The sequence below is a fragment of the Cottoperca gobio genome, chromosome 13 (genome assembly GCF_900634415.1).
Source record: "Cottoperca gobio chromosome 13, fCotGob3.1, whole genome shotgun sequence".
Lineage (NCBI taxonomy): Eukaryota > Metazoa > Chordata > Actinopteri > Perciformes > Bovichtidae > Cottoperca > Cottoperca gobio.
This window is the reverse complement of record NC_041367.1, coordinates 7873791-7893702: the sequence shown is the minus strand read 5'-3', so window position 1 is coordinate 7893702 and position 19912 is coordinate 7873791. Positions and strand designations below refer to the sequence as shown.

The 19912-nt window shown below is 42.5% G+C and overlaps 1 protein-coding gene across 1 annotated transcript in view; it reads right to left on the bottom strand.

The window, feature by feature from the left end:
* The window catches only part of dync2h1 (dynein cytoplasmic 2 heavy chain 1), a 106070-nt gene that overhangs the window by 74840 nt on the left and 11318 nt on the right, over positions 1-19912 (bottom strand). Inside the window, 23 exon segments of the mRNA XM_029446704.1 lie at positions 11-166; positions 528-657; positions 761-968; positions 1198-1330; positions 1538-1669; positions 1776-1975; positions 7455-7570; positions 8072-8295; positions 8638-8820; positions 9024-9206; positions 10314-10519; positions 13447-13597; positions 13731-13844; positions 14039-14151; positions 14309-14426; positions 14575-14707; positions 15177-15331; positions 15566-15634; positions 16791-16949; positions 17792-17962; positions 18607-18721; positions 18808-18963; positions 19620-19825. Coding sequence (XP_029302564.1) covers positions 11-166; positions 528-657; positions 761-968; positions 1198-1330; positions 1538-1669; positions 1776-1975; positions 7455-7570; positions 8072-8295; positions 8638-8820; positions 9024-9206; positions 10314-10519; positions 13447-13597; positions 13731-13844; positions 14039-14151; positions 14309-14426; positions 14575-14707; positions 15177-15331; positions 15566-15634; positions 16791-16949; positions 17792-17962; positions 18607-18721; positions 18808-18963; positions 19620-19825 — 3531 coding nt within the window.

The following is a 19912-nucleotide window of genomic DNA, read 5'->3' as shown; positions in this document are numbered from 1 at the left end:
GGGTCCTCACCTCTTTGGCAAACTCCTGTCTTGTTTTGAGGTTGAGGTTTCCTCCCAAACCCCTGAGAAGACCAACGATGAACTGACCTCTCTCTGCCACAGCATTGAGGTGTGACAGACCATTGAACACTGTGCCCACCAGACTAGTCTCCACCACAAAGTCATTCTAAAGGAGCGAAGAAGAGAAAGTTTGAATTAAAAGTCAACAAAGACTTTTGAAAAACTGATGTGAAAACAAGAGAAACCCAGTATGTAATTCTTACTTAACTGAATTGAATAAGATAACTGGAGCCTGCAGATTTTTTGTGAATTTCTTATAATGTCAGCAAATAAATAAATTATAGGTCATTTATTCAGAAAGTCCTATATTTTAGGATCACCAATAGGGCCATGTGTTGACATACACAGAAAACATTGCAACACGTTGTTAAGCGCGTGCAAAATCATGTCAGCATTGTTTCAGCATCAAGGGCAAAACCTTGAGTTCAAAGTCATTCAGCACAATGACACAGTTTTGCAAAGGTAACCTGTTTGACGACCCAGTCCAGAGCTCTTTGGAAGTAGTCTCCCAGCCAGTTTTCTAGGTTACTGCAACACTCCTCTGGCTGACCCCTTAACCACGACTTCACCAAGGCACCCACATCAATGTCCTCATCACTAAAGTGGCGAACAAGGACAGGTTAAAAAAAAAGTGAGACAAGCTGGATGACAAACATGGAATTTGGTGCAAAGAAAACACTGTCTGCATAGGCTGACTGACCTGAGAAAGATCATTCCCATGCGGGATATGGTGGCTGGTGAGGCACAGCTAAGGTCGTGAGTCTCAAACAGGAAATTAACATTGGGTCCAAACTGGATGCGTTCTCCGCTCGGCATGGTTAACAGCCGATTATCATCGAGGACAGAGTTCAGACTCTCAATCCACTCTGGGTCGATGTCGCCATCGCACACAATCCATGAACTCACCCCTACAAAACACAAAAATACATTTACATATCGGTTTACTCTCAATACATACAGTACATCAATCTCAATACATACAGTGCAGAGCATAACACATGTAGAATCATTTAGGCTAATTGTATCCAGTCCTTGTGAAGTGTACTGGTCTACTTTAACTTGTTCAGGTTAATATAAACGTTATTGCAGCTGTCAAAAGTCTGGCTAAGCACCCATTGAGAGGTTTCTCTTTCTCACCCTGTGGTTCTCTGACCACATTCCTGGCACTATGTGTGAGGACGCCATCGGACCATTCTCTCGTGTCCATGTCTATATGTCCCAGCAGTTGTTGTCGGGGCATGGCCTTAGGATTCATTGTGTACTGCTTCACCTACAAAAACACAGCATTAGTTAAAGATGGCACGCACTTGGGGAAGATTTTTCTAACTGACCCATAAACTCTTGAATAAATGCTTTTCATACTCCTTTATATAGTAAATAATACTGGAATCCTTTGCAGCATTTTGAATGCATTCTCGAGTTTCACAGTATGCATCAGTGAATGGAAATCCAGGTAGGCGGTTTGTCTCTTACTCACCACTTTGCCTGTCTTGCTGAGAGCAGCCCTCAGCATCCTCCAGAGTGTCGACTTCCCTGCTCCGCTTGGCCCTACGATGACTACTCCCATTCGTTGTCTCAGCTGTTCATTCAGCTCCAATGCCTTCTTGAGCTAAGCATACATGGAAAACAGTCAGAATTCTATCATACGCATCATGCATCATGACAATAATATGTTTATATTCGGCTTATAAATAGATGTCTTCATGCACACGCACCTGGCTGGGTATAAGTTCAAGTCGTGCCTCCTTGTAGACTTGGTCCAGTGCTTGCATTAGTGTCTGGTCCTCCACATCTATGAAATCAACCCCAGAGAAGACATCTCTGACCAGAGCGTCAAACCGGGAGCTATCGGCAAACGTCAGCTTGGACATGGTGTTCAGTCTCAATGCCTGCACCACCAGACGACTCTCCTGAACTGTATGTCGATGAAAAAGATTGTTTTTTTGTTTTTTTCAATCTGAAGCAGGATAGGCTAAGTTGTATACTGCTAAAAAAAGATTATATGCAGAAAGAGAAGCAAATAAATAATACAGGATGGAGAAACACAAAAACAAAAAGGTTATATGACAATAAACTCAATATTCTTTTGCTCTCGCACATGCCCCCTGTTACAAAAGTGCTAATTACTAAACCCTGTCGTGATTTAAGAGTTTGTCGATACTTTTGTTCTCTTCTCTCAAGCCTTTTCTGCTGGAACAAATGTGGTGCTTGTTTTAGAGCACAGAGGAAGACTTGGCCAGACTACACACACAGACAAACACAAGAATACCTTAGGGGCTCATCGAACAGACAGGAGGTGCATGTTCTGTGTGTGTGTGTGGGACAGATAAAGGGCGGGTGGTGGAACAGAAGGATTTGAAAGAGAGAGAGAAAGAAGGAGGGATAGGATCAAGAAAAGGCAGAAAAAATGGGAGGGGAAAGTATTGAGAAGTTGAGACATGAAGGGGAGATGGGGGTGAGAAGCAGAGGGCAGCGAGTACGAACGAGTGGGACAAGAGCGGCATCGACAGCCAGGTATCAGAGGGAGAGCTAACAGGAGGTCAGAAGGAGGGGGAAGGAGGTAGAGAAAGAGGTACTGAAGAAGTAAACAACAGAACTCTGGCAAAGTGTTTGGGAAGGAGAGAAAGGAGAAGGACAAAAGTACAGACAAGCGAAAGAGCCCAAGGGAATAAAAGTTTTTAAGAGGGCATTTGGACTAAATGTCAATTGATGGCGTGCCCATATCAGAGGATTTAGAAGACAAGGACGACAGCAGGTGTACAGGCAAAGTGCTGGTCAATAGATCATTTTGATGTTCAAGTACTCTCTTCTTCTCAAACTGCATTTAGGAGATATCCACAAATAAAGACGTAGACGATCAAAAGGTTTTGTAGTGTGAGCCTGTTGGATACAGGATAAGCATCTCCAAACCGGACACATTTTCCCTTTTATCGTCCATATCCTCTAATCCTTTTCATCAGTTCAACAGCTTTCTATTGCTCCGGTCAGAAGCTTATTATCAGTGCAATGGCTTCAGCACTTCTCAGGGGACACGTTATAGAGACACTTTCACCAAAATGAGAAAAAAAGTACACTTTTAGATTATTGACTTTATGGGGAAAAACATTGTATTGGAAGATCTTACTTAAACCAATATTACATTACAGGTCTTATTTTTGGATATACACTTTTATACAATACACTGCAGGGACATAACAACATATGTTATTAATAATAATAATAATAATAATAATACCTCTCCGGGAACCATCACCTTACCGTGGTGGAGAGGTTTGTGTGTCCCTATGAACCTGAGAGTTGTGTTGTCTGGAGCCTTGTGCTCCTGGTAGGGTCTCCCAAGTTAAATTGGTCTCAGGCGAGGGACTAAGAATGGTTCAAAATGACCTCATGAAAAAAGAAGGAGAGACCCTGCCCGGAGGAAGCCCGGGGCCCCCGCCTGGAGCCAGGGCCAGGAGTTCACCCCTGTGGACGAGAGGGTCGCCTCCCTACGCCTTCGGGTTATGGGGGGGAAAACTCTGACTGTTGTTTGTGCCTATGCCCCAAACCCCAGTTCGGAGTATTCGGCCTACTGGAGCCCTGCAGTAGTCTTGCTGGGTGAACTGGGAACGTCTGGAGGAAGACCCTGTCCGGGAGATCTTCAACTCACACCTCCGGCGGAGCTTTTCAGACATCCCTATGGAGGTTGGGGGCATTGAACCTGAGTGGGCGATGTTCAGAACCTCTATTGCTGAAGCTGCGGTGAGGAGCTGTGGTCTCAATGTCTTAAGTGCCTCAAGGGGTGGTAACCCTTGAACACCATGGTGGACCCTGGTGGTCAGGGAAGCCGTTCGACTGAAGAAGGAGTCCTTCCGGGTTATGTTATCCGGGAGGACTCTGGAAACAGTTGCAGGGTACCGACGTTTAAGGAAGTGATTCCATCAGCACTTAATTCAATACCAGGACTCAATATCAATATAATGGAGGACTCCAATGCTAACTTTAGTCCCTCCCAAATTAATCATCTTGTTGATAGCGCTGCAGCCTCACTGCGAATAACACTTGACTCTGTCGCTCCTCTAAAGAAGAAGATCATAAAACATAAAAAGAAAGCTCCATGGCTTAATTTACAAATCCGCAAACTAAAACAAAAGTTGAGAAATCTTGAAAGTAAATGGCGTTCCACTAAATTGGAAGAATCTCGTTTAGTCTGGTTAGATCATCTTAAAACGTATAAGAATTACTCTTCCTTAATAGAAGAAAATAAGAACAACCCCAGGTTTCTTTTCAGCACTGTAGCCAGGCTGACAGAGAGCCACAGCTCTACAGAGCCTTCTAGTCCTATATCTCTCAGTAGTGACGACTTCATGAGCTTCTTTAACCATAAAATTATAATTATTAGAGACAAAATTAATCTCCTCCTGCCCTCAATTGGTAATGACTAAACTTCAACCTCCGGAATTTCAAAAACATCTGTAACTCCTGAAATATATCTAGACTGTTTTACACCAATCAACCTTAACCAACTAACTTCAACAATCTCATCGTCTAAGCCATCAACCTGTCTTTTAGACCCGATTCCAACTAAACTGTTTAAAGAAGTTTTACCCTTAATTAACACCTTGTTATTAAATATGATCAACCTGCCTCTATTATCTGGCTACGTACCACAATCCTTTAAAGTAGCTGTAATAAAACCACTTCTTAAAAAGCCTAGTCTTGATCCAGACGTTTTAGCCATAGGCCGATATCTAACCTACCCTTTCTCGCTAAGATCCTTGAGAAAGCAGTTGCAAAACAGTTAATGGTTTTTTACATAATAATAGTTTATTTGAGGTTTTTCAATCTGGATTTAGAGTTCATCATAGCCCAGAGATGGCATATTGGTGAAAGTTACCAATGACCTTCTATTGGCATCAGACAAAGGACTCTGTTGGGCTATTGGGCTATACAAATAAATTTGATTTGATTTGATTTGACGTACTGGAAGGGCGGCAGCCTCTGCCGTGGCAGATGCAAAGCAGCAGGTGTGGGAGAAGTTCGGAGAAGCTATGGAGAAGGACTTTCGGTCGGCACCAATGTGCTTCTGGAAAACCATCTGGAACCTCAGGAGGGGGAAGCAGGGAACTATCCAAGCTGTGTACAGCAAGGGTGGGACCCTGCTTACTTCGACTGAGAAGGTTATCGGGCGCTGGAAGGAGCACTTTGAGGAACTCCTGAATCCGACTAACATGCCCTCTATGGTAGAGGCAGAGCTGGAAGCTGATGGGGGACCATCGTCAATTTCCCTGTTGGAAGTCACTGAGCAAAGCCGCAGGGGTTGATGAGATCTGTCCAGAAATGCTGAAGGCTTTGGGTGTTGAGGGGCTGTCTTGGTTGACACGCCTCGTCAACATTGTGTGGAAGTCTGGGACAGTACCTAGGGGGTGGCAGACCGGGGTGGTGGTTCCCCTATTCAAAAAGGGGGACCAGAGAGTGTGTGCCAGGGGTATCACACTTCTCCCCGGTAAAGTCTACTCCAAGGTGCTGGAAAGGAGGGTTCAGCCGATAGTCGAACCTCTGATTGAAGAGGAACAATGCGGATTCCGTCCTGGTCATGGAACAACGGACCAACTCTTCACTCTCGCAAGGATCCTGGAGGGGGCCTGGGAGTACGCCCAACCGGTCTACATGTGTTTTGTGGATCTGGAGAAGGCGTATGACTGGGTCCCCCGGGTGATACTGTGGGAGGTGCTGCGGGAGTATGGGGGGAGGGGGTCTCTTCTGAGGGCCATCCAATCCCTGTACGCCCAAAGCGAGAGTTGTGTCACGGCAGTAAGTCGGACTCGTTCCCAGGGAATGTTGGCCTCCGCCAGGGCTGCGCTTTATCACCAATCCTGTTTGTAATTTTCATGGAAAGGATATCGAGGCGTAGTCATGGAGGAGAGGGGTTGCAGTTTGGTGGCCTGAGGATCTCATCGCTGCTCTTTGCAGATGATGTGGTCCTGATGGTGTCATCGGTCTGTGACCTTCAGCAGTCACTGGATTGGTTCGCAGCAGAGTGTGAAGCGGTTGGGATGAGGATCAGCACCTCAAAATCTGAGGCCATGGCTCTCAGCAGGAAACCGGGGGATTGCCTACTCCGGGTAGGGAATGAGCCCTTACCCCAAGTGAAGGAGTTCAAGTACCTTGGGGTCTTGTTGAGATTGGCCGGAGAATTGGAGCAGCGGGGGCGGTATTACATTCGCTTTACCGCACCGTTGTGACGAAAAGAGAGCTGAGCCAGAAGGCAAAGCTCTCGATCTTCCGGGCGATCTTTGTTCCTACCCTCACCTATGGTCATGAAGGCCGAAAGAACGAGATCACGGGTACAAGCGGTGGATGGATAACAATAATAATAATAAATATGTGAATAAGTGAAAAATCACATAAAATGTTGATATGTTGATAAACTTCAATTAGCTTTTGGCTGTCTGCTGCATGTTGTATTACATGACAGTATAGTCATGACTATTCTGCTTTTGTGGTACATTTATTTCTGTCCTGTTGAGCAGATGGTCACAAGCCAGAAGAATCCGGCGTCCGACACTCACATAACTTTAATGCCATAATTAATTCAATCATTTGACGTCTGCTTTAGTGTTTAGACTGGTGTTTTAGCACATTTAGACTTCAGCCCTCTGAACAAGGCTTCTCTAGAAATGTTTCCAAATCCTCTGAAACAGTAAAATAACTATATATGACTATCTCTGTCATCTTTTGAACCATTGCTGTATATAAAATGGCCGTTTAGCCTTTTGTACTGCAAAATTGTGTTAGTTGATGGACTTCTACTTTATTAATATATAATTTTTACATCCTATGAAGCATGAATAAATGCTCATATTGAGGAGTGAAGACATGTCAAACAGACACATTCATTTTCAGTACAGCCACATGAATGGGCAAGGTCCAGGCAAAGGGCTTTTGTACAGCCAGAGCCGCGAGCCTTTCTAAGCCGACCTACAGCGGGTCGGGGGGGGAATGTGGACAGCGAGGGGCCAGCCAGCTGTTGTTGTATACAACTCCATGTAGGCCTACTTTGTTAATTAAAAATTGTGTGACAGCGATCCCACAGTAATAAGCAAATCATTATCTGTATCTACCCATTATTATTGTGCTCAATTTGCAGTTTAATAATACTAATAATTTCCTATTTTCAGCCCATGATGGCATGTGATCCTGAAATGTTGCAGTGTATTTAATTCAATAAATCCTGTTACCCTGCATTAGTCACATTTGTCAAGTACGCTCTCCACTGACAGATGTCAGGTTATGGTACTGTGACTTGACGTCACGGCCAAATAGTTTGCTCCTAACTTTCCTGTCACTCTCCACTGTTGGAAAAGCCTCACAGAAATATTGTACCTTAAAATAAAAAATAGCCAGAGGGGTCTTACTCTTGTCCTTGTCATGACTCCTCCGCTGTTGCTGCAGGAGACTGCCACAGGCCTTCAGCACCGTCTTCAGAGCACGCAAACCCCAGTCATAGTGCTGCTGGGGAGTCAACAGCTCCCTGGACACACACATAAAGGCACATTTTCACACATATTCACACACTCTGAATTGACTGTGGTACTGGTTGTAGGGCTAAGGGGTGTATGGTAGAGGATAACTTGTACACAAATTCAATAGGCCTATATTTGAATAGACTGTAGTGGCAGAGTAAGTCCTTTTGAATAAATTAAACACCCACAGCAATATTTGGTTTGGAACAAACTCCACTCAAGCAGAGCTCAGACTACAGGAGTTTTTGGTCGATTTCTCCCGGATTCACCCATCCGGACAATCTGAGGGGAAATATCGTCAGGGACCCTGGTCGTACCGATTTTGGGTTTGCAGAATCATCTGGGCCGATTAGAGAGAATAACAACTGTGAAGTTTCTGTAGTATGTAGTCTGAGGCCGGCTTTAGTGAACCACACTAATTTAAAAACAAGATTGGTGAGACAGTTCCATTCCATCCAACCTGGACCTCAACCCAAACCGGAAAAAAGACTTAACCAAACATGTTCTACCTGGCCAGGTTGAAGATTGCAACCAGTTTCCGTCCCAGTATTTCTCCGCTTTTGAAGCCCTCAGAGTAGAGGATGACCTCAGCAATGAGCTCGTTGTCTGGCCTGCTCATGGCCACCGGCCTGAACAGCTGCTTAAGATTGTCTGGAAGCTTCTGTCTGCCTCCATAGCCTTTTCCTGCCGGGTTTAATGTGATGAACACCCCAGAGTTTGGGTCCAATTCCACCTGAAGGATGAAGAGAAGGAAGACAAGTTATTCACATTACTGTGTGTATTATGCAACTGTAGCATGAATATAGTTTCATTGATTGCTTGATGATTAATGACCGAACCAACTCTTCCACAACGGATGAATAATAAATAACTGATTTGACGGAAAGGCAATGACTTAAGGTCGAACGTGAAAACTTTTACTCTGTGTGTTTAAGTATGTGTGTGTATACACAAGCCAGTGAATTAAACAGAAATATCAAATTAAAAAAGTGCTGCAAAAAGACTGATAGCGGGCTTGAGAAATGTAATGAATAAACATTAATGCATTTGTCTGAATCTATTTTTAATTTCCGACCTCCTTCCCCAGCAATTCGCATGCGTTCTTGTGATGTTTGAGGGAGTCTTGAATGGCCTGAATCTGCATGGAAACTGCAGACAACACTGCTTCCTCTAAGCGGTTGAACTCGTCAAAGCAGCCCCACGCTCCACACTTCACCAGGCCCACAAAGATTCGTCCCATTGACTTCACATCGATACCCTGAAAAACAGACGGATGCAAACCAGAAATAAAAAAATGTGTTCTCAATTACCAGCCTTGTTTAGTGTGTCATAAGTAAAGTAAGTAAAAACATATGTTCATATTATGTCAGAATAATGATTACTAAGTTTGGGCCAACACGTTAACCCTAACCCTAACCCTAACCCTAACCCGTCACATGCTCTTTACGAGCATCTTCATACCTCATCACAGTTGAACACGAGCACTTGCCGTCCGAACAGCCCTCCCAGGGCTTTGACCGACTCAGTCTTGCCTGTGCCAGCAGGCCCATAGGGGTTTCCTCCCAGCCCCATCTTCATGGCCTGGGTCAGAGTCAAGTAGCACTTATCAGTCAGTGGAGTGTGCACCAGCTTAGCCGCATTCCCCTGGGAGACAGGAGAGGTAGGGTGGAGAAGAAATGAGTGATAAAGAGAGAAAGGAAGTGACAGAAACACAGGGAGATAGCCAGACAGAAGTAAAGATATGGCGAGTGAGGGATGGGTTGAGGGGCAGGGGGAGAAGTCAGCAGAGGATAAAGGCAAACAGACAGATGATGGATTAAAAGAGGACGGAATAACAGGCAAAGAAAATAAAAAATTAGTGAGACTGAGTCTTGCTTGTGTTGCAGAGGGGAAATAAAGCAAAGCTATCTTCGGTGCTCGTCATCGCTGCATTAACAGTGCCACCCACAGGTGAAAGATAAGAAGTTCAACTAGATTTCTGGAACATAAAACCATTTTTGTGAGACCCATGAGTAGCAAGAAGAACAAGAAGAGAAAGGTATTTAAGTGATGGTAGTAACATCAGTGGAGGTGATTGAAAAGGCACATACAAACCTGCATGTTCATTTAGAATACCAGACTGATGCCCAGAACTATCTACATGTAACTCAACGTACAACTGTGGATTAGGGTTAGGTGAAGCATTATTGTGTACACTGACACTACATTGTGTGATACTACAAGTGACTATGGTATGTACAGTACACACTTTGTCTATTTATCAGAGTTTGGCAAAACATACTGCGCATGCATGAGCACTTCTAACATGTTGATGAACAGCAGTAAGAAAATTGAAATTGCATGCGCAGTATTTACTTATAGTGTGTTACAGGTGGCTGAAATGTGAACCATGAAGGAGATACAACTAATTAGTAAGTCAATCTACAAAGAATTAAATCAATCCAATTCAGGAAATTCAATAACAATTTGAGTCATTTAACAAGTCAAAATACACATTTTCTATTTACACAAATTAGTTGCCTCACAAGATAATGTGTTTCCTCCCTTTTAAGTCAATACAGATTGAATAAGGAAGCAGATTCAATTACCACTTTGTATTTCTTGGAGTAATTTCGTATCTTATATTCTGAATGATCAGAAATAAAGTCTCGAATAAAAAGTTAAACTGCATCCAAGGAAACGTCAGTGTGTGTTGATTTGGTCATGTACAAAAGAAGAGTGTATTCAACTTGTATCTATATGTTTACACACCTGGTATTCATATGTATAGCTGAATTGTGCATCCACCATATGTATAAGGCAGCATTTGTCTGTTCCCATGTAGAAGCGAAGCTGCTTCTTCCAGGCCCAGGCATCAGGGCTGGTAACTCCTGCCTGGTTCAGTTGCTTCACCACACTGATGTTGTGAATTATATCGAGAATCAACGCCTTCAGCTTCAGCTGCAGGACACTGGACTCTGTACGGGAAGACATGCAAGAATATCAGGATGGCGGAAATTATAAAATGACGCAAATAACATACTTGATTATAAATGAGTTTTTGTATACGTCATGTATATTCAACAAGGATAAACCTATTTGGTATTTGCAATAAAAAAAAGTACACATATACACAGGAGCAAACAAATATTATACACTGTGTAAGCCTCTTTATAGTCCTACAGGTTCAAAGCAGAAACCTGTATATTTTTAAACCCAGTTTCACATCTCAGTAATCTCATTTTTTCTGTCCGTCTTGATCAATGATATTCTAATAAAAATAATTAAACATGGAAGATTCTTATTAACATCTATGTTAAAACTTTAAATCAATCACTACTTAATGTAGTGTTCATTAGGCAGTGCTCTGGTCCTTTGCTGTGGATGTATGGAAGGTGTTCATTGTAAGCAGACAGAACAGCAATAGCTTTTATGTTATGTTATCATAAAAGAGCAGCTTTTGTCGGTTGTAAGGAAAGCTGTTTAAAGTCAAAATGCAGAATTGCATCTATTGGTGAGGAGAATGAGACCCCTCGCTGTGTAAACAAGCAACAATTTAAGGGGAACTCTGTCAGACATGAATACAGTCGCACTGATATTCTGGAAAGTCAATATCACCCACAAATACTGTCATAGAAAAAGCCCTTTGCTGCATGTTGCTGTTTGACAGAAAAATCTAATTGCTGTTGTATAATCAACATCATTTATATTTACTTCCAACAGTAGGGATACCTTACATACAAGACATGTTAGGCTTAGATCTTCGAATCCTAAATCCTAACTGTGGATTACTTTTCTATGTACATCTCTGAAGTTAAATAAAATGGACTGCTTTTATATATCGCTTTTCCAATCTTTACGATCACTCAAAGTGCTTTAAAACACATGTCATTCACCCATTCACACACATTGATACAGAGTCAGAGGCTACCATACAAGGTGCACATCAGCTCGTCAGTAGTGATAACCATTCACACACACACACTCGCACACTGTTGGCCAGGTCATCGGGAGCAATTTGGGGTTCAGTATCTTTCCCAAGGGGACTGCAGGGGCTGGGGATCGAACCACCAACCTTCTACCTCCTGAGCCACAGCCGCCCAAGTTAAGTGAGGATTGCATATTGTAAATTACAGTGGGTCCAATTGTTACGTACTAGGTAGGTGATTGAAATGCCTTGTGTGTACAGAAGAAATGCATCAGTGATGTCATCCTTACCCTAGGAGCATAAAGAAATATCTTGCCAAACGAACACCATCTTGTCCCGTCTTTGTGCCAAAGGGAAGCTCACTCGCACTCTCCTCCTTGGTTTATGGCCCATTATTGTAGATTGGGTAATTAGATTATCCTTCTTGTCATTACTTTAGCTACTTTAATCAATACTGCCACTCCAAAGCCTCTTCAGCCTACCTGGTTGTTTTAAGGGAGCCAGTCATTTAATGAGACGTCATCATGGAAGTGGGTTCTATTTCAAGTGTGGGATGGTGTTTGAATGCAAGAGAGTCACAAAATGAAACATATTTTCGGCAAATATAATAACCTCCATCACAGCACTGCGCTGAAACATTTGGTCGTGAAGTAAAAAAAAAATCTAAGTAACTAATGAGAGAAATTTGGCTCCAGTCACACTCTGTGCAAGTGAAACAAGCACTGTTTTCATAGATACATTTTCATGACACAGAAATGTGGAATTTGCCAGCAATGTACCGTGAAATGATGCCACTAGCAGGGTTGTGGAAGAGCTTTTCATCTCATGCCTGAATAACAAACCTTGATTTAAATTCAAAAGTCCTTTTTACAAATTCAAGTACTGTGAAAAAAACTCTCAGCTGTCATGTTTAATGTAGCTATATATTCAGCCCCAAGACATTAAATGATGCTGCCAGCGACTGCATCTGCAGCTTTAAAAGGGTGCTGCCCTTCAGCAGCCTCTTGTGTCTGACTGCTTATCAAGAGATTCACACGAGAGCAGTCATTCAGATTGATCTCCCAGTCCTAAGTAACAACCTGAGATGTTGATCAGAGCTCAATCATTAACAACACAAGAGGGAGTCTGATCGTGGAACACAAAGCAAGTGGGAAGTAGCAAGTGTTTATAGAGCATGACAATTCAGAGAGAGAGGGGGGGGGGGGTTATAAAGATATAGAGGTTAAAGAGCAGAAAGATATTCTGAGCATCATTTGGTATGCTACAAATATATCTAAACATGTAATGACCTCTTGACAGAGAACATCACGCAGGATATGGCTCTGATTCTCTCCGTTTCTCCTGTCTGGGTTTGTATTTGTCTCAGAAGATGTTTTATCCTCTCATTTATGAATGACATCTCAGATTATGATCAGAATTACTAGCACAGGGACATGCAGTATATGGCTGGATACATTTAAGTATAAGGTTTTGTCTACAAATAAAGAGACAGAGAGCTTACGGCAATCATGACCCGGTGTGTGTATATATTTAGCCTGCACACAAACACACACATTTGTTCTTCGCATCATCCATTTTATATTCAACATGCATGAAATGCATCCAGTCCATTGTTTAAAATGACATTCATTTATTTTGGCCACTAGTGGTCAGATAAACTCTGCAGCAAGCTGACAGCCAGACAGCCCTTTCATTTTTTTTTTATCAATTTCAATATGTTATCATACAATTTGCCTACTTAGTGTGCATTCACTTTGAATCTGAAGCACAGAGAAAAGATGGGAGTTGACACAAACATGCAGATTCTCTCTGGGTGGTGAAAAAGCGTTCATGACGGATCCCCATGGGTAACTGGAAAAGCTACAGCTACGGCTAATGTCTTTAATGTCAGTGCATTGAAGTTACACCAGTCTGAGAACAAACACACACACATCAATTCAACAATGCATACACACACACAAACACAGACAGAACTACCTGTGTTAGCGTGACCGTCAGAGCTGGTGTCCACCGTAGTGTAGTGTTCTAATTTGGCCCTGAGCTCCAGCTCCAGCTGCTGCAAATGTTGCTCTTTTAGAGCTCTTTCCACATCTTCAGTAAACTGGATTTGATCAGCCAGACACAGAATCTAAACCAAAAAAAAGAAAGTTCAGACAGTTTATTTCACACCCTGGGTTACAAATCCTTGACGTATGTGGTCTTGGATCTCAACTTGAGCAAAGTATTGTGGGTTTTTATTTTTTAAAAGTGTGTGTGTGTACCTGTGATGGGTACCGTGAGGGGTCCACGTCCCCTTTCTTCCCTGCTGACAGACATTCATACAGCAGGTGCTTCAGAGTCTCCTGCATTTCCACAGACAGCTCACTGAGCCACACCTACAAAGAAGTTCACAGAAGACAATTCACAAACAGCCACAAACAATCCAACATTAAAAAATGAATACATTATACTCTATTTTGAAACAAATACATACATGCAAAGCTCAAAAGTGTCCTATCAATAATACTCTACACCCAACACAGAACATACAGTTTATATATTTACACAAACTCTGCACAACAAGCTTTACCTCTACGAGGCTGGAGATGCGTATGAGGTTTCTGAGTGGCACTATTTCTCCTTCCAGAGAACACATGGCGACAATGTGCTGGCACTGCTCATCAAATACAACACTGTGAATACCTGCACGGATAAAACACACGCAGATTATCCTCACAGTACAACGGAATATGCTTTGATACAAGCGATACAAAAGGTGAGAGCAAATCTGAAGAGAATGTAAAAACAGAAAAGAGAACGGCATAATAAAACAGAACAAAACAAAACAGAGGTTTCTGACCTGCAAAGAGTTTCTTGAGGTGTGACTGGATGACGGTTGGGTTGGTCGCCTGTCCGAGAATCTCTAACAGATCATCATCTCCTATGAAATAGAACCGTGGGAAGGCAGAGCGCTTCTCCTGCGACAACCACACACAATACAAAAGAGCTGTGATGCTTGCCACTCATGTTGTACATATGTAGTTCTTTGCATACAGAAATGCACGTGTGTGTGTGTGTGTGTGTGTGTGTGTGTGTGTGTGTGTGTGTGTGTGTGTGTGTGTGTACCTCCAAGAACTCATTGAGTGACTTTTGGCAGCGCTGCAGCTGGTCCAGTATGGTGACCAGGGAGTTTCTGATGCCAGCCCTTGAGCTCAGAGAAACCACTCTGTTGTCTCTCTGAATGTCTGACATTATGGACCTGTTACACATATAAAGAGAGTGTTTTGTTACTTATTTTTGTTCATTTATCCCAGAAAAAGACACACCACTCTAGAGTTATACTCTGAAACTTAAACTGAAAATAAACAGTACATCAAAACATACGTGCCGTGCAGCAGGAAAGAAAAGTCTCATCAGTATAGGATGTGGGATGAATCAATGACATAGGTTTAAATGCCAGCTTTAAGCTTTAAGCTTAAATTTGAGGATGTGTGTATTCACATCCGATAGAAAGTGCTTCATTTCAGACTGAGAATTTCTGGGTGAGTGCAGTGCGCTTGCTATCTTTTGGTCAAATTTAAGATCTACATTTGACCTGTCTCTCTAAGGCTGACAATCAATGTGCAATATAGAGCAACAGCTAACTGGATGTGATACAGTCTCTCTCACACACACACACACACACACACACACACACACACACACACACACACACACACACACAGTACCTGAAGTCTTCATCAACACGTTTGAAGCGGGCCTCCTCCCGGGGCAATGCCCCTCGCCCAAAAATGGGCTCCAGATAAACCCAACGCCTCTGGATGGCATTCAGACTCAGCAGGTACTCGTCTAAGTCTGATAGACGAACCTCCCACAGACTGACCTGAACACACGCAGAGTGAATATTGTAGCATCGGTTTGTGCTGCTTCATTAAGGATGTGAAAACAGGTGAAACACAAATAACAAAAAACATGCAACCACACATGACCGCAGCAATTCATTTGATTAAGTTAACACATTGTATCTTTAATAAACAGAAGGTTTGGGGAGATTTACTTTTTGTAAAAAATAAAAATTAAGCACTTAAAAGATTATGCATAGATTCTTTGACCTGACCTTGTCCTGGAAGCTGCGGTAGTAGGGAGAGTCTTTCAGAGACTGCAGCAGACAGCGGTTATCTCCCACCTGGACGGGCACAGAGTGGCGATAAAGCCGATGTTTGCTAATCCTAAACATTTCATTTAATGGTGCCAGGAGATATGCCGGCATTTTGCCGAAGACTTTTCCGTGCCTTCCAAGTTTATCTACCAAGTGGTCACTTTAATTGACCTGCCTGAAATAATGATTCCCAAAAAAAGAATGAAACCCTGACAAACAGCTGAAGGAGCTGAATGTTTTCAAAAGCATTGTTCCGTATGCAGATAAAATATCTCAATAAACAGTATTATGATGAGTCCAGCATTTGGGTTCCCACTTCAGAGGTAATAAAGGTAAAGAGTTAGACAACTTTGAATACATTTATATATAAATACATACTATACATACATAAATTCATACGTATATAAGAGGCTTCTTATAGGGAAATTACAGTATATAATTCAGTGATTAGGATATAATTCTGTATCTGTATTATATGCATCACTACCTTTTTTACATTGTATGCTTTAGAAATGTTCAGTAACATCTTAAAATCAATTAAACTCAAAGGTAGCCAAGTGTAAATGAGCAGGACTTGTTCCCTCATTCCCTCATCCAAAAAGGGCAACTTGGTCAAGTAAGCTAGAACAAAGAACATTGAAGCGGTCACTTCCTGGGTCACACAGTCCCAGCTTATTATATATGTCGAATAGATCTACAGGCCAGCCGCGGATTCAATAGTCAAGAAAATGTCCAGTTTATTTCAAACAACAAAAATCTTAACAATGAAAAGATTAATTAACTAAAGTAGAAGAAATCAGGATCACGCTAAACCTGTATGATGGTATAAAAAGCTTTTTGGAGGTTACTCAAAACAGTAGGCAGGTGCTGAAGTATCCCTTAGTTACAGGCATGTCAGGCAGGCTGAGAGCAAATAGTGCGGATGTAGATTAATAAAAACAAGTACACACACCCTTCTCTTTTGGGTTATGGACAACGTGTGGCTAATAAAACTATAACCAGTTACAATAAACTCATTTATAATAAACTTGGTTACTCAATAAAGTCATTCACTTTCCTGATTAGGCTTTGTGCCTATGACTAACCCTGACTCAGTGTGACATAATGCACCAAGTGTGTGTTTTGTGTTTATATACAGTACGTGAGTCCATATATGTTTGTGTCAGTGTGCCAGCGTGTCTACCTGGTTGACTATATCCTTCCAGTCCTTGATGAGGGTGAAAGCGCGCCTGCTGCTGTCTGTGTACTCCGTGAGGTTGAAGGTGGCCGCAGCTCCCCACAGATCCAGCTCCCTCAGCGCTTCTCTGATTGTCACCTCTGCCTGAGCACGACTGTTCAGGTCCTAAATGCAAGTGCGCACACACACACACACACACACACACACCACTTAATATGCATTTTAATAAACCAGTAAACGGCATCCTATAGGATATGCTGATATAAAACTTCAATGTACAAGTATTATATGATCCGTACAAAAACAAATCTCATTTTATATATTGTTACTTAATTATTCTGATAAGAAATAAAAACACTGCATTTATCAGTTTAATCTTTCCTTAATGGCCAAAACACTATGATGAAAGTTTTTGCTCATGTGACTATGTTATAATGTGCAATTTCTTACTTGCTGCTGGCCCCAAGTGGTCCATACCCGTATTGCAGTATTGTTGGTAACCATATCAATTCATATTTTTTATCAATCATCGTCCCATACCTCAAAAGACAAGGGATCTCAAAGATCAATATCAGGGCCGAAGAAGGCATCGGTATAGGTTATTGAGGTACATTGAATCCCGATCCGATCCTTTGTTGTACGTGTTTGTACTCGCAAAGCTTTCATGTAAAGCAACGTAACAGTCGTCAACTCTCCAACTCAAAGCTAAAACACAGTATGAGACTGTTTATTCAGCTCAGTGTGAGAGTCTCTTGCATATACTTTTAATAACCTTAATGTACTTGAAGTGTGCACTGTGTAACTGTATTATCTATCAAAATGGAAGTATCCGACCGCGACTCAATTTTAAATGACTCAGATTGGGATCGGGGGCTAAAACACTTGATCGGGACATCCCTTAAAAAGACCTGACAAAATATGAACAATTTAAAGAGGTGTGTGTCCCTATAGAGTTGTGTGCTTCCACCAGTATGTATACTTATTTGCATGAGTGTGCGCGCACATACCTTGAGCTCCAAGGCCTTTTCTATGATGGTGTTTGCCACATCGAGGAGGTCATTAAAGATGAGTCTCTCTAAAGTCGTCCCTTTTGGAAGGCCAAGCAAACGGAACATGTCCAACCAATGGTCTTGGGACAGGTGTTCCCCACGCACATACTTCAGCACTGGGACCATGTTCTAGACAGATGGAAAAGTGTGAAAATAAAACTACAAAAACGAATACTAATAACTAGTCAAAGATGTGTAACAAGATCCACGATCATGATCCGCTAGAGCCGCTGCTCCTTTACGTTGAAAGGAGCCAGTTGAGGTGGTTCGGGCAACTAGTAAGGATGCCACCTGGGCGCCTCCCTAGGGAGGTGTTCCAGGCACGTCCAGCTGGGAGGAGACCCCGGGGAAGACCCAGGACTCGGTGGAGAGATTATATCTCCTCACTGGCCTGGGAACGCCTCAGGATCCCCTAGTCGGAGCTGGAGGATGTGGCCCGGAGAAGGGAAGATTGGGGTTCCTTACTGGAGCACCTGCCCCCGCGACCCAATCCCGGATAAGAGGTAGACGATGGATGGATGGATGGATGAATGAATGATTCCATGACTTGTCCTAATGTATAATTCTACAGTGAATAACATCCTAACACCGTTGCAGGCTCTAGCTGATTGTCAGTATATTGTCCCAAACACATGAGGGTAATAAACATTGTAGCCTCTGAGCCCTGCTCGAGCCTCTTGCTTGAGATTTGTAGTGTTGTTCTTCTAAATTGAATATACTGAAACTTAAAGAAGATGATGATATGTTATTCCACCAGTTGTACTCCTGCCTACCTTGTATTTGTCCACTTCTCCTTGCAGTTTAACAGACATGGCAGTAGGCTGCTCCAGCTTCCTGAGTCTGTCCTGCCACGTAAACAGAAATTCCTCAAACACATACGTCTTACTCCTGTAAAACAACAGAAACATAGATGTTAACACACAACTGAACACAGAGCTGTGAAATTAAGATCCATGTAAACTTAACCCCCTTACCTGAATGTAATCCAGTCCTCCTGGGCCTTTTCTGTGAAGCCTTGCTGCCACTCCTCATACAGACCCCACATCTGGCTGTACTCCTCCATGTCTCTTTTTGTCTCTTCTGCCAGAGAGAAATCTGGAGCCCCCAGGTCAAAATAGGTACAGTCCTCACTGAGGAGAGAAGAGGAGTCTGATTGCCACTTCATCTAACAGTGCTGTCGGGCGCAACGCAGGAGAGGCACTTATGATTGAGTTATGATGTTATTACTGAACAAAGAGTAAGACGCCACTTTATAATTCTTTGAATGTAATGAGGCCTGACGTAAAGGCCCTTAAACTTGGTCTTGTAGGTAGAACGTGAAACTTCACAAGTAGGCTTTTATAGAAGTTCTGTTCTGGGGGCGGCTACTCCGCGCAGGTGCCCTGGGCTGTAATGTAATTGGCAGGAGGCCATGAATAATATAGTATTTCTCCTCATTTCAGGTTAGTGTGAATCAGTAATAATACTGAGTAGCTTCAAATAGAAAAATATATCTGTATAGATAACATAAAGCAGGAACCACAAGGAGATTAAAAAATAAAAATTAAGATGCTGTTTCATGTTGAGCCACAAACCTTTATAGTGTTTCTGAATGATTAGGCAAATGTATGGCTATAACACGAATGGCTATAATCTTATCACATCAGATTTAGTGAAGTTACTAACAATCCCATCAATATAAAAAAAGATTTATATAAACTATTTTCTGGCCACAGTATAACTGTAACTGTCCTGCCTCTCTCAGTAAAGAAAAAACTATAAATTCAGCGTATTAAAAATAACTCACAGCAGTTTACTGCGCACAAGCTCTAGCTCCTGGAACTCTTGCTGCTTGTCCCTGATGGTCTGGAGGCATGCAAGAAGGGCAGCATGATCACCACTCTCAAGCATCTCATCTTTAGGCTTCAGCTGGTCCCAGCGGGCCTTAAACCGCTCCAGATCCCCCCTGTAGGCGTCGATACGACCAGTGGCATTACTCCGCATCAGCTCCACCTAAGGGACAGGGCAAGAGAAAGCACATGGGGTCAATTGTAAAAGGAAAACAAAGATAGAAGGAGAAAAGAAGAGAGACCATGATAC